Here is a 15,628-nt window from a genome sequence, read left to right on the forward strand (position 1 = left end):
TCTCAGATAATGCAAGATGATTACAGACATAAAGCTACCTTGGTCCGAACTGCAATTTTGAAACAGTCACTGTTGAGTTACTTACCATCTAAGATTCACATCGAGTGTTAGTTCGCAAACAAACCAAAGTAAATAAATAACAAGTCTACTGTTCTATTTCTCAAAAGTGTTACTGATTAAAACATCAGAGCACTGAATACTTTCCTATGAAACTGAAAAATGCATGTTGATGATGTTTCAGATCAGACAAGCTCCTGAAACATCTACAGGACAAAAGACTTTTGTAGTTCCTACTGAATGCTTAACGTCCCAAATAGACAGCACTCAATCGTGCTTACACAATCCATTCTGCACAATAGCGTTCTTGGTTGAGGGTGAAATCTCTAAAGAAGGTGGGCTAGAGGTGTTTTCTTTGCAACCCTGCAAGGTTTGAGGAGGCTCAGTGTCACCGCCCAACTCAGAAGGTGACCTCTTGTGAACTTCCAAGAGAGAGACCTTCCAAGGAGCAGCTGCTGGTTTGCTTTTGGGCGTGAGGAACATGGGATATGGCTCAAGAGTCTGTGTTTGAGCTTCATGCACGTTCAGACTAACTGAAGAGTCCGTGTCCGGGGTCTCAAGCTTGGGTTGGTGGTTCCTTGTAAAATTGGAGAGCTGCTCCAGGACCTGGATCTGGCGATCCATCATTCCTAGCATGCTGCAGTGGAAGGCTCTCTGCTCAGCCAGCTGTTCTCCAAGCCGGTGGTTCAGGATGGTTAGCTGCTGGAGGATGAGGCTACTGGTCTCCTCAGAAGTTCCTGCTGGGACAAAACAAGAAGATCTGTGACTCGTGAGGTGCTTTAGTTTGTTGTGCCAGACAGAACTGAACCAGTACGTCACCTGGGAAATCATTGTGGCTGCAGTCAATGGCATCTCTTGTACTTTCTGTACTGTTGGGAGTGCATAGGGATGGTGGTTCGGTCTTCACTGCATAGAGGTATTCTCCTGACAAGCCCAGGGTCATAACTTCATCTGGTCCTACAGCCCAGCTTGGAGGCTCAGAACCAGCCACGTCATCTGGATTTAGACTCTCGTCAACATCAGGTTCAAGTTTAGAAGACATGCTCTCAGGATCAGATTTAGAGAATACGCCTTCAGGCCAAGGACCTGGAAGAGGAGATCATCGGGACAAAACATCACTTTGTACAGTGGTCACAATTACAATAATCTTATATAAACGGACATGTACGCAATTATAAGGAACACTTCTAGAGAAATCTTGATGACATCGACCAAAAATAAAAATTCTGGCCTTATTTGCTCACGCTCATGTGGTTCCAAATCTGTATGACTTTTCTTAGTGAAGATATTTGGGAATGTTGAGAGCTTTGAAGCCCACTGGCTTCCATTGTATGGACAAAAACACTTTTCTTAGGCATTTCTCAAAATATCTATGTTCCACACGAGAAAGAATAAGTCATACAGGTTTGGAGCAATGTGAGGGTGAGTAAATGACAGATTTTTTGTAAAAGGGAAGTCTATCATATGCACTTAAAAGATGTCAGTAATGCAAAGTAGCTGATAACATTAATATATTTTATAAACCAGTAATTCTCAAGTGGTGGATCACAGATATTAAGGGAAAAAAATAATGATTGTGCAAAATTAGATTATAAGTTCATAAGCCTTATTTAATCAGGAGGAGAAAATGATTCCCATATCTTTTTTGGTTGGCGTCAAAGGCTACATGTCAAGGTTTGGCAAATTAGACACAGAAATTCTGTAAAATTCTGTGTCTATAAAAACCTGGAATAAAACCTCATGACTATATATGTTCATTCTGTGTCAACTCAACCTGATGACCCCAGCTCAAATTTTTGATTTTGCTAATATTTTTTCTGAAGAAAGATAAACATGTATAGTGATGAAAGCTGCTCATTCTGATAGACTCTCTATCATTCTAAAAATGAAGATCCATTCAAAATGGGTCTTAATTTTCAAGGCCCTAAATGGTTCGGTTCCAGAGATACTGGAATTTCAATACGGCTCCAGGAGTAAATCATTAAATTGTACACATTTTCAGTGGTCAAAAAACAAATGTAAGTCACTTTGCATAAATACTTCTATTTTATTAAAGAGGAAGGTCTGAAAAACAAATAAAGTTGAAACTAGGGATGTATCTCATTTCCTTCTTTCAAAACAACAAACAGGAACTTACCTGATCTTCTTCTTCCAAAGTGTTCACGTCTATAACTCAGGAAGTATTAAAGATATCACAATATGAGCTTAGATGCTAGTTCTTTAATAAACCTCTCTTTTGTTATCTTCCCTTATAAGGCCACACATTGTTCAGTTCCAGAGATATGGGGGTCTCAATGAGGCTCCATGTTCAGATTGTTGAATATTACCCGTTTTCAGTGGTTGAAACCCAGATGTTAGTCTTTGATTACATCTGATACTTATTTTGTTTAAAGAACAATGTCTGAAGAAGTAATGTTGAAAACAGAAAAGCATCTCATTTCCCTCCATAACAACAATTGTATAGAACATATCTGTTTAAGTGTCATAGATGTTCTTTTTCCGAAATTTGCATGCTTGTAACTCAAGAAGTTATCTTAATATAATTTTAGATTCTGGTTCCTAAGAAACTTTTCTTTTGGAATCTTCTTTGGAAGGCCATATGGTTTAATCCTAGAGATATTGAGATCCCAATGAAGCACCATGTCCAAACGGTTGTATCCAACTCATCTTCAATGGTCAAAAACCAAACGTGGTTTTGTGTTTATCTAGTCATTAACTGTTGTCATTGTCAAATATGGAAATAATAAAAAATCTTAGGGTTTAGGAATGTACTGTGTGACACGTCAGATTATGAACAACCCGGATTGTTAACCCCAATTAAAAAATGATTGTTCACCCAAAAATGAAAATTCTGTCATTAATTACTCGCCCTCATGTTGTTCCAGACTTACCCAGGTATAGGATGTAAATGGGGGTGGCCCAAAAATGGTCAGGTGCATGAGTGAGGCGGGTCGCCCTCATGTTGGGGGGTTCCCAGCACGAAACCTTTGTTCATTTGCTTTCTGAAGATGAACAAAGGTCTTGGCTGAAAATTCTGTCATTAATTACTCGCCCTCATGTTGTTCCAAACACGCAAGACCTTTGTTCATTAAAGGGATAGTTCACCCAAAAATGAAAATTCTGTCATTAATTACTCGCCCTCATGTTGTTCCAAACACGCAAGACCTTTGTTCATTTGTGTTCTGAAGATGAACAAAGGTCTTGCCGGATTGGAACGACATGAGGGTGAGTAATTAATGACAGAATTTTCATTTTTGGGTGAACAATCCCTTTAATTATTTCAAGTATGAGAGACCTTAAATGTTTGAAGTACTATTAGTGATTCTCCCAAACAAGCCCTTTAGCAGTAGATACTAATTCTTTGACTATGATTCACATGTTATAACAATTAAAAAAAGTGACAAAGTGACTAACATTTGGTTTTTGACCACTGCAAACAGGTAATATTCAACAATGTGGACATGGAGCCTCATTGAGACCCTCATATCTCTGAGACTGAGCAATGTGGGGCCTTGAAAATGAAGTCTCAAAAAAAATACTATAATAAAAAATATTTTGATACCATAAACAAAAACCAAATTACAATCATGGAAACTTTGGAAAAAGAAGAACAGGTAAGTTCCTGTCTTATTTCAACAATATTTGTTTTTCAGACCTTCCTCTTAAAAATAATATAATTATCATATTTACGTTTGTTTTTCAGACCTTCCGCTTTAATATAAAATAATTATCATATTTATGTAAACTGATTATCTCTCTGAAAGATAAAATGAAATGAAATGAAAGTTTGTTAAGACACAATATCTACAAAGGCATTAAGATATCATTAATACTTCTTTAGTTACAGGCATGCAAACTTCAGAGAAAAAAAAGTTCTCATTCCCCATTTTTGAATCCCCCCCCCAAATATTTGGCTCCGAATCTCAGGTGAAAATTGCCATTTTTTTCATATTTTGGTCGTCACTATTATACATGTTTATCTTTCTTAATAAAACTGCTGGGATCGCATCCAGGACCCTCTGCCTTGCGGATTTCATATTTTGGTCGTCACTATTAACGGCTGTGATTTTATTGATTCCCTGCCACATTGCCTCTTGCATCGCTGTGTGGTGACATGTTTATCTTTCTTAATAAAAAATATTAGCAAAATCAAAAATTTGAGCTGGGACCTCTGGTTGAGTGAATGAGCCCAATACTGTTTTACACCTACAGTTTATCCAGTATGACTGGGTCATCACCACGTCTAATGTTAAATATCCTGAAGCAAAACCAGTTGAGGTCCAATGATAAAAAAAGAAAATTTCACCTCAAAATTCAAAATCACAAAAAAATGATTCAACCAATCAGTTCAAAACCCATTTGGCTTTTTTCCTCTGTGTTCCCGAAAATAAGGAGAACCCCCGTAAGCTTGGCTTTTGCAGAAATCCAGGTTTTCTCTGTGTTCCAGCTTCCCAATCTGATCTTTCGTTTTCTGTTCCACAGAATGCACAATATGGACCACTTTTGTGATGTTTTCACTGAGCCTAACAACATCTGTCCTCACATTCAGCTTCCCAATCTGATTTTTCTTTTCTGTTCCACAGAAGAAAGTCAGTCAGACAGGTTTGGAATGAGAAAGTCAGTCAGACAGGTTTGGAATGAGGGTGAGTAAATGGCAAAATTTGAAATTTTGGATGAACTACTCCTTTAATACCGCGCATACAGACAAATAACTTCAAGTCATGCAAAAAGGCAATGAGAAGCAGTACTGTCTGCATGGTCTTCCAGGTCTGCGAGTGACCGTCCAAGCAGGGCGTGACCATCTGTGAGGTCGTCCTCCCTGCCTCCCACCTTCGGTCTGCGCACCAACATGTGATCCAGCATATGAAAGTAACGGAAAGACTCGACGGCAGAGAGGCGAGCGGCTGGACTTCTGTAGCTGGCTAGTTTGATCTTACGGTACTTGTGTTTGAGGCTCTTCCAACGGTTTCGGATTTGGGTGACAGTGAAGTGGATGCCCCGCTTTGCCAGACACAGCTTGAGGCGTCGGAAGAGGGATTCGTTGCGTTGCCGCTTCTTATCCAGCTCGTGTACCAGACCCATCTGCTCTATGAGGGCCAGCATGGCAAACGTGTCCGGTTCAGTCCACCACTTGTTGGGCTTCTTCTCGTTGAGGTTCATGGTCTCCTCCCTGTTTGAGACCCCTAAACATGCAACCCACTTCAGAAAGAAGGTAGATTAAAGAAATCATTCAGATAATCTAACTCTTATTACAAAATTTAAATGCATTTAAATATATATAAATATAAATATATATATATATATATATATATATATATATATATATATATATATATATATATATATATATATATATATATATTGTAATTACAACAGTGAAAATATGGGATTCAAAATCAAATTTAAACCTGGAAATAACTTTAAATAAGTACTTCTTTAAATTCAAAACAAGTAAACATTATGATGTAAAATTATTTTTATGATGTACAATATTTCAGATTTTGCACTATTAGGGGCCATTCACTCTAAACACATTTAAAAAAAAAAAAGGATTACAAGCCCATGTAGAACGGCATGATTTGAAAACAATAGTGAAATATAAAAACTATTCATTTAAATTTGTTGATTATATCTATAACAATATATGTTAAGTGTATTGCAAAATATGCATATAAATACAAATATTTAGGTATTTAAAAAGTGTAGCATGATGGACTTAATTATGTAATATGTGGTGATTCTTGGGAGAGGCTGTTCCCTGTAACCTCTTTAGGTGCAATTTCACAGCAGTGACTCTCCTATTCGTGGAATTTTCTGCACAGCATTATGGGAAATTAAAAATTCTACTGTTAAACATTATTATTTTAAAAATAAGTTGAAATAATTTGAACAGATGGCATCAACAAAACCAATGATTAACAACCACTGAGCTCACAACAGGTCTTGGTTTATAAGTTATCATTAAAATAATAATAATAATAATAATAATAATAATAATAATAATAATAATTTCCCTAAGTAGAAAATGAATTAGTTTTTACTTCTGGACCCAGCTGTTTCATTATTGTCCCTCCCTCACCCGAGCACACCTCATCAGAAGAGATGTTGCTGAGAGGTAATGATTTCTGATTAAATATTACGTACATTAATAAAAATAATAAATAATACATGTACAAATCATTTATAATAAACACTAATATTTCATTGAAAATAAGAGTTATCCATTTGTATTGCATGGTGACTTTAAAGTATAATAAATTAATTTAGAAAATAAAATTTAGCATTAAAATGGTTCTCAGTCATAACATCTATAAGGAAATACCAGAGAGAAGCATTACTGGTTAGTAATCTGAGACATTTGGTCCCCAATTCAAATCATTATTGTACATATGCATTATTAGGCCTAGTCATCATCAAATCAAGTGACATGAATGATTAACCACAACACCATAAGCATAAAGCATTCACAGATATTAAGTTACAGATCAGTCCACACACAGACCTGTTAAGTTGTAGGCCTCGGGCACATACTGTAGTGCAGCAGGGATTCATCGAAATCGCCTCCGCATCGGCCGAAACACGCTAAATTCGCCAAATGACAGACTGCGTAGAAACATGTAAGATAGCTGTTAATTGTGAAAGGTTTTGAATCAGTGTTTAGACACGGAGGACATCTGTTTACTTCATACTGAGCCTTTTCCCTCTTGATTTCTCATAGAAATAAACCGAGCGGATAGAACGGCCATTAGCTCGCAACACGAGACCTAACATAGGCAGCGATTAACGGACCGACTGATGTTTCCAATTGGCCAGAAACGATGGGTGTAAAATTATGATGTCTCTCCACGTTGTATTTTAAATGTAACATCATTTGAGGACGACAAGTGTCGTTTTTCTAGAGTAATTTATTTGTCCAGAGTGTTACTGAACCTGAGAATAGAGACGGCGTTGTCACGTGATGAGTGTTACTTTTCACAGCGCTGATGAGACTGGACCAATGACAGGAGTTTGTATTAACTTCATAAGGATTTTTTTAAAAGCGCACTATTATTGCGGATTTCTGTTTTGTTTATCATGTAGAAATCTGTGGGCTGAATATAATGTCATAATTATTCATTTAGGAGCACAAATGTCCACCGTGAGACAAAACAAGCCGTGTGATTTGGCTGTGGCTCTATGATCCTGATTCTGCTTTCTGAGCCGCCAAGCGCCCCCTGGAGGAAGACTACGATTTTGAAAACAGTAACATTTGAAGCCAGGTGGTTTCTGCTCCCGCTGGTGGTTGAATAACATTACATTGCGACCTCGTTACTGCCACGTAGTGTATCGGAGTACCTGTGTTGATTCACGTACTGTAGTAATAATTGTGACTCATGTGTGCACATTTTAATTGTGTTCAACATTAGAAGCAGACATCCCACTCTGCAAAAACTCATTTCAGGGAGGAAGTACCACCCTCAACACAAAACAAAACAAACCGAATTTATTTCAAATATTTTGCAAATAAGATAAGGATATCGCTGACCCTAAATTGCAACTTCCCACTCTATTAACTTTCTAAAGTGTCCAATTTAATGGAAAAGACAAGTCCAAAACGCCTATAATCGCTGGATCTGGCAACACGACGGAGGCTGTGCCCTGGCCTCAAGATTCGTTCACTCTGCCAGCGTGTCTAAACTGTCTAAACTAAATTATACATGCAGCCACTCGTATGATGATCTCATAGCTGGCTACGGTTATGATTATGTATCACTACATGTGTCTATCTCTGCTTAAGTGGCACTCTCTCCTCTTGCTCGTCCTCTCCCTTGCCTCCACGGTTTTGCATTGATGTTTCTTTAGTAACCATTTTGCACTTTAACAGTCAGTTTAAGATAATATAAATAAAGAACTATACAGTAGCCTATTTTATTATTGTGTGTATCGGATAGTTTACAAAATCAAATGATTGGGACACTTTTTTGTCATTGAAATGGCTTGGAAACAGTAGTGTAGCCAGAAAAGAGACATGGTGTGTGCATATGAAAATCTGGGTGTGCCACATTTATTGTCAGATTACTGTGCAAAATGGTTAACCCTAACCATAACCATGCCCCACATAACCAAAAAACTATATAAAATAATATAGCTGCAAGCAGCAATACGGAGCCAAGCTCTGCAAGGCACAGCAAGCATTTAAGCACCAAGAGCAGTGCAGAGCCTGAAGAACAAAACATCAGAAATCGGGGACAGTACTTTTATGCGGCTCGCCCCGAAGATCATTTGAGCGAAAAAAAAACGGAACACTGTACTTTTCAAAACGGCTACTACTGTAATGGGCGGAGTCTTAATGTATGATATTGTTTGTGATCAGCATGATGAGAGCAATCAGGTGTACTATGTCTCATTGTCTCATAGGGCTGCCAGGGACGGAGAAACATCCCCATCAGGTGTAACGTTAGGCATTGTGTCCGGCTGTCCATTAAGCAGAGTTTTTTTTTTTTTAAAAATTAAGAAGGGAGCTCTGCGACATATTGCTAGCTAGCAATGTGCAATCAAAAATTATATGTTTGTATGCGCTGCAAAGATCTCTGGGGAGCTGCTGGGGTCACAGTCAGCTGCTGTTTGCTGATTGGTTGGTAGTCCGAATGTCGGCAGATATTTTTTTAACGAAAATAATTTAAAAAATAAATTAAATTTTAACATTTTGAGCATTATGACACCATATATTGGATTTTTATTTCTGTGCCCCTGAGAGTATGATTTAGAATGTTCAGTGGCGTCACAGAACTGCCAGATTCAAACTGCTTTCGTGCGTTGGCTGGCGCTGAGCCAGAGACGGACGCGCTCAGCGCTTGTCATATATCAACAATTATCCTATAACTAATATGCAGTGTTTTCAACCACATAATGTTTATTTTAGGTTTCATACATTTAAAATATACATAATCACTAGTAAAACAATACATTGGTAGTTTGTAAAAACACATTGATGTCTATGGAAGCAGTAAAAACTATCTATATATTCAAATGTAATTTGCCTGTGTGTTTTATTCATATATCAGACACACATAGCAGAACAATAAAGTTTACTCTATTCTCACAGTTCAACAGCCACTTACTTTCATGTATTTCGGGAGAAACTGGGGAAATCAAGTGCTGTACCAAAGACAGTTTGGCTGTACGTTAAATCCGGCTGACAGGACTCTGAACTGCAGCACTCATCTCGTTAGATCAAGATAATTTATAAAGGTTTTTAAACGAAGAATCGGAATATCAAATAGTTGACATGGTAAGCGTGTCAATGTTTGTGAATATTTTTAATAAAAAATGAAAAACGAAATAAAACGAATAGCGATACATCTGTTAGTTATTGTGGCCGCGGTGTGTCACGTGACAATCATGACGCGTCGCCATGGAAACAATGGGTCGGTTAAAATATTTGTAGCTAACTTATGCGTGAAAGGGTTGATTTTAAAAAATATATTTTCTAAGTAAACAACAATAGTTAGTAAACATGATTTTTTATTGAGACTATAAAAAATAATTCTGCATCTATTTTTAGGTGTGCCAGCTGCCACTGTGGGTGGCACCGGCACACCCTGGCACACCCGTGGCTACGCCACTGCTTGGAAAAGTGTCCCAATCAACATGAATTCACCCTACTCCTTGAAATCATGACTGGATTACAGTATGTTGTTTTAAACCCCAAACATATAACTTCATTATAATTCTTCATTAATAACTATTTAGTCATGTTAATTAAGAAAATAATTTAGTTATTTGTAATGTTAATTGTAAAAAAAAAAATAAAAAATAATAATAATAATAATAATAATAAAAATAAGTAGTTTCAACGTAGCTAGCTACTTTTTTGATAGTAACTTGTAATGTAGCTACCTACTTTTTCAGAAGGGTAGCTTGAATGTAGCTTAACTTCTTTAATTTACAAGTAGTTTCAGAGTTACTTCCCCAATACTGGCATTTCCACTGTCCGGCCAAAAGCGGGCATGCTAGTGCGTGCCAGGGCCAGTCCCACTGCATTTCCGCTGTCACTTCTGGGGCTTGATCGTGCCTCATCAGGGCTTCATTCGGGCCAGACTGGGCTTGAGGAGTGGCTATGAACAAAGGCTGGAGAGTGTCGTAGACGTAACCACAGTTCTTCTGGATTTAGTCTGTCTCAGTTTGTTCTGTCTCTTCATGTCATTCCAGACACACTGGATGATGATAAGATCAGATCTCTGTGTGGAGCAATGGCTGTTGTCAGACTCCTTGTGTAAACAAAAATCTCACAGAATTATCACAATTAATGGCAAAATGATTTTTTGGAAATGTAAACTGATATTTCCTACTGACACACTACAGCAAAATATAGAAATAACTGACTTTAAACCATTTATAGCTGGTGAAAATACTAGTGTCCTAATAATTTTGGCCACCATTGTGCATTCACAAAATTTTTCAGAGTTGATGTGACTAGTGCAACACCAGTCAGCACTGCTGTTTTAATGTCTATTGCCCAGCGAGGGTTGAATGGTACAGATTCAGTAGTTCTTCACGACCCTTTTGACATGAGTCATCCTATTTACAGTAGGTCAAAACAGATCGTAAGTTATGAATATAACGATGGATCTGTGAGACAGAAGGATGACCGTCACTGTCCTTGTCGCTCAGAATACTAAGGCGTTCAAAGTAAGAGGACAATCAGGAAGGTTATCATGATTTTGTAGTATGGGAAGCTCCACCTCTGCTGTCATGGACATGACTTTGTTTACATAAGGTCTCGAGAGAAGGCAGAACGATGGTTATTATTCTATTTAGAACGTTTGTGACGGTCATCCTTCAGTCTCATAGATTCATAGTTATATTCATAACTTATGTTATGTTAGTAACCAGAGCGTTAGCCTGGTTAGCCCTAATCTTTGTTTCTCCCAAGGTTTTTTCCCCCTCCATTTCTGTCATCAATGGAGTTTTGGTTCCTTGCCACTGTTGCCTTTTGACTTGCTTAGTTTAGGACACTTGATTTCTGGAAATATTGTTGACTTGATTGCACAGAGACTATTTGAATTGAACTGAGCTGGATGATGACATCACTGAATCACTGATGAACTTACCTTAACTAAAAAAAAAAAAAAAAAAAAAAAGAGTGTTCCCTATTGTCCTCTTGCATTATTGACACAATGTTTTCTTGTTTAACACTGTAAAGCTGCTTTGACAGTCTGTATTGTATAAAGCACTTTATAAATAAAGCTGACTTGACTAGTGCAGAAGTACAATTTATATCCACATATTTATAACAGTATAAAAAAAAATGTATCAAAATATGAGGAAACTTTTTAATGTAGGGATCTGTGCCCCGGTACTGATGAAAACCAACATTTACATTTATGCAGACACTTTTTTTCAAAAGGATTTATATTGCATTCAAGGAACACATTTTGCTTTCCCTGGGAATCAAACCTATGACCTTGATGTTGCTAAAGCCATGATCTACTGAGTGAGCTACATGAAGCCTTATTTCTGTTAAGGAAATAGTTCACCCAAAATGTAGATTATTTTGTTTTCTTGTCAGATAGATTTGGAAACATTTACAGCACTTGCTCGCCAATGGATCCTCTGCAGTGGGTGCCGTCAGAATCCAAACAGCTGATAAAAACATCACAATAATCCAAAGTAATAGAAAAGACTCCAGTCTATAAACTCATGTCTTGTGTGTTTGTAAGAAACAAATTCATCATATTAACAACAAGGCATATTAACTTGAAACCTTCACTTTGCCTCTTTCTCCATATCTATTCCAATAAAGGAACAAACTCATCTACATCTTGGCTGGCCTGAGGATCAGTACATTTTCAGCAAATTTTCATTTTTGAGTGAACTATTCCTTTAATAAGTTATCTTCATCATTGAATATGCAGTATACAAACAGAGAGGACTGCAATGCAAAACAGGAATAAAATTAGTAGTGCCATAAACATTTTGACACTGTGATGACATTTTTTCCTGACAGAAATTTGATTGATACCATCAGTTAATGCCAGTAAAGATTCCTTTCATTTGACTTGACATTGTTCAAAACAGGGTTCTGGGGTTGCTGTTCATCTGTACAACAGAGCTATGTACTCACGTATGGTGTTTGTCTTATTATGGATGTTGCTGTTATCCACCTCCACTGGAATCAAACTAGATGGAAATGGTTATGTTGATGTTGTCATTGCAATCAGTTCAAACGTACCACAGGATAACAGACTTATTGATAAAATCAAGGTGAATATGTACTGTTTTGTCTATTTAACAAACTTCATGTACTTCAATGGTTTTAGAGGTTTTAACATTTTTTAAATGTTTTCTCATTTTATCTTTTCATTTCTTCTGGCAGGAGATGGTCACTGAGGGGTCGTTGTACCTCTATCATGCACTGGATGAAAAGGTCTATTTCAAAGAAGCTACAATACTAGTCCCACCTCAGTGGAACGGTACGAACTTTACCAAAGCAAAAACAGAGTCCTTTGGAAAGGTACAGAGAATAATGCTATTGTATCTTGCCTGTCAACTGTTCACAAATAAGTGACTTCACTTGCATATGATGCTTCTCATACCAATTCTATGTGAAATGCAGGCCAAAATAAGAATTGATAATGCTAATCCTTCTTACGGGTTTGAACCATACACTAATCAATACGGAGAATGTGGAGCTGAGGGAGAGTACATTCATTTCACTCCAGAATACCTCCTGAATGACACTTTAACTGAACTTTATGGATCAAGAGGTGAACATTATTTAAATTCCTTCAACACTTAAACATTTATCATGAAATAAGAGAAGTTGGAAAGGTCTATTACTTAAGTATTATGTTTGTTTTATAAGCAGTTTGCTTGTTTGTTTGCAGGAAAAATCTTTGTGCATGAATGGGCTCATCTGAGATGGGGTGTGTTTGATGAATGCAATGGAGAAAAGCCATTTTACCACTCTAATGGCGGTATAGAAGCTACAAGGTGATAACAAAAAGAAAGCATATTATTAAAAAGCATGTGATCTCCTTGAAAATTATCTCAACAATTGGTTTCCTGCTTATCTTTAGGTGTAGCAAAAACATTAAAGGTCAGTTTTATGAAGTTACTGCTGGAGGATCTCTTCAACAGTGCAGCATTGATCCACAAACTTCACTACCTACCAAGGGGTGCATGTTTTTTCTGGACAGAAATCAAATCACAAACAGCTCCATTATGTTCTTACCGAGTCTGAATGCCGTAAGTATTGATTGCACACATCACATATGAATATGTCTACAGTAACAAATATCAATAAACTATGAGTCTACTACATACATGAGTTCTGGTCATAGTTTTACTCATGCAGGGTTAGTGGTCTGGATCAAATGGATCACTCATAGCATGTCTAATCCATGTTCCTGTATGGAATTGTAATCATCTTAACCTTGATTACAGTTGGGTTATTCCATGTCAACTCAACCAGAAGTCCCAGCTTAAATTTCTGATTTGGTCTTTTTTTTTTTGAGAGAAATTAAACCTGTAATAAAAGAGAAAGTGTTACAGATCACAGCAGTATTGGGATAATGAGACCAAATGGAGGCATTTACATGCAATACAGGAAGTATATAAAGGTATGAGTGTGCAAGATGTATGTATGTGGACAGGTATGGAAGTATGGTATAAGAGAAAGCGCAGAGTTATGAATGTTAGCAGAGATGCTTCTCTTTCTAAAGGCTGAATGATGCTGGAGGTGCAAGCAGAGCAGCTGAACACTCAGCACTGCTTGGGCCTCTGGCTCTATTATGGCCGGGAAGGAGAGGGGACTCGGTTTTCCTCATAAGGAAAATGTTTCTGATCCGAGTCAAAAACAAATAAAAAAAAAAAAAAAAAAAGAAAGAAATACCAAAAAGAAAGAAAGAAAGAAAGAAAGAAAGAAAGAAAGAAAGAAAGAAAGAAAGAAAGAAAGAAGAAGACGACAGGATTCGTAACAGTAAATAAGCAGCAGAATGACAGCCATCATAATATATTAACTAAAAGATGTGCTCACCATAAAACCACAGGTCTAAAGAGAAAACAAATGCACCAGCACGAATAAAAGCAGCTGCAAAGCGTAAAACAATAAACAGTAACACTGCAGAATCTGCATGATTTATTCAGGTTGCATGCAGTCACTTTCACTTTCTCACTTTCCTAATATCTGCTCAGGTTTGTCAGAAATGCAGAAAGTCACAGAAATGTGAATTTTGAAATGATTTGTGACGCTTACTCTGTTTAATGCACTTTCATTTATAAAGAAATTCCTATTTTCAGGTGACTACATTTTGTCATGAAAATGAGCACAACTATGAAGCGCCAAACATGCAAAATAAAAAATGTGAGAAAGCAACATGGACTGTAATATTTGAGGATTCTGTGGATAAAGACGCACTTCGTTCTCTGAAACCACTGCAGTCCCCTCCACCACCACCATCTTTCAAAGTTGTGCAGCGAAAGCAACGGGTCGTTTGCCTCATCCTTGATGTCTCAGGAAGCATGGCAGTATGTGATAACAGACATTAACTTCATCTGAAAACAAAGATGCTACCATGACAACCTTCTCATGTTACCAATGCTTTGAAATTACAGTTTGATAACCAATTTAAAAACTGTATGTATGTTGTTGTTTTTACCCATTTTCTAGGGCTCAAGAATTCTTCAACAGCAACAGGCTGCCACACATTTCCTGCGGAACATCATTGAGAATCAAGCCAGGGTTGGAATTGTAGCCTTTAGTACTCTTGCTTCTACTCTGAGCCCCTTGACTACTATCTCCAGTGACACCACAAGAGAGAATCTTATCAAATTGTTGCCAAAAGTAGCAGGTGGATGGACAAACATGTGCTTGGGCCTTAGTCAAGGCTTGCAGGTGCCATATTAACCCTTGTGTTGTGATCAAATCCCTATAACACTTGTGGTGTTCCTGGACAAAAATGTCCAGCCCACAAAAACAGCTTCTTAATCTCTTGTTATGCAATATTAGCACCAAATATTGGTATCAGTCTTTTTGTCAGCTTGTTTTCTTTCAATTAGGACTTGTTTTGTGTTTATTTTTGGAACTGCTTTATCGTAGGCCTCATTATTCTGAGTTTATGTACATCAGTTTTTAAGTGAAAAAAGTATTTGTGGATATTTTTGTCAATAATAAATAAAATACAAAAAAATTGCACTGTTTTTCACATTGGCATGATCGAATGTTTAAATAATAAATTTGTTTTGAAATGCTTATATCTAGTAATAATAATAATAATAATAATAAAAATGGCACAAAAGAACAAATGAGGTGTTCCCTGTCAAAAATGACTGTCCTACAACAAATAGCCTATAAATCTCTTTTTGTGAAATATTATCACCAAAAATAGGATTGATCTTTTTGTCAGCTTGTTTTTTTTCAATTAGGACTGGTTTTGTATTCATTTTTGGAACTTATTGTAGGCCTCATTAATCTGAGCTTACGTACCTCAGTTTTTTAAGTGAAAAAATATATATATGTATGGATAATTTTGTCAATATTAAATAAAATATGAAACAAATTGCACTGTTTATCACACTAGCATGCTTT

General features: G+C 37.0%; 2 protein-coding genes across 2 annotated transcripts in view; one reads left to right on the forward strand and one right to left on the reverse strand.

The window, feature by feature from the left end:
* Nucleotides 1-7,222, reverse strand: LOC109084005. Its single transcript, XM_042739215.1, has 3 exons — nt 6,560-7,222; nt 877-1,143; nt 1-797 (listed from the first exon to the last, which is right to left on the reverse strand). The coding sequence occupies exons 2-3, from the start codon at nt 1,097-1,099 to the stop codon at nt 325-327; spliced, it is 696 nt and encodes a 231-aa protein (XP_042595149.1). The 5' UTR covers nt 1,100-1,143; nt 6,560-7,222; the 3' UTR covers nt 1-324.
* Nucleotides 4,945-15,628, forward strand: part of LOC109084006 (calcium-activated chloride channel regulator 1-like) — a 24,890-nt gene continuing 14,206 nt past the window's right edge. The window contains exons 1-8 of the mRNA XM_042739213.1: nt 4,945-5,269; nt 12,118-12,303; nt 12,416-12,553; nt 12,656-12,806; nt 12,927-13,032; nt 13,119-13,287; nt 14,341-14,568; nt 14,711-14,935. Coding sequence (XP_042595147.1) covers nt 5,051-5,269; nt 12,118-12,303; nt 12,416-12,553; nt 12,656-12,806; nt 12,927-13,032; nt 13,119-13,287; nt 14,341-14,568; nt 14,711-14,935 — 1,422 coding nt within the window. The 5' untranslated portion in view covers nt 4,945-5,050. The remainder of the gene's footprint in view (nt 5,270-12,117; nt 12,304-12,415; nt 12,554-12,655; nt 12,807-12,926; nt 13,033-13,118; nt 13,288-14,340; nt 14,569-14,710; nt 14,936-15,628) is intronic.

Source organism: Cyprinus carpio, chromosome B15 (genome assembly GCF_018340385.1).
Source record: "Cyprinus carpio isolate SPL01 chromosome B15, ASM1834038v1, whole genome shotgun sequence".
Lineage (NCBI taxonomy): Eukaryota > Metazoa > Chordata > Actinopteri > Cypriniformes > Cyprinidae > Cyprinus > Cyprinus carpio.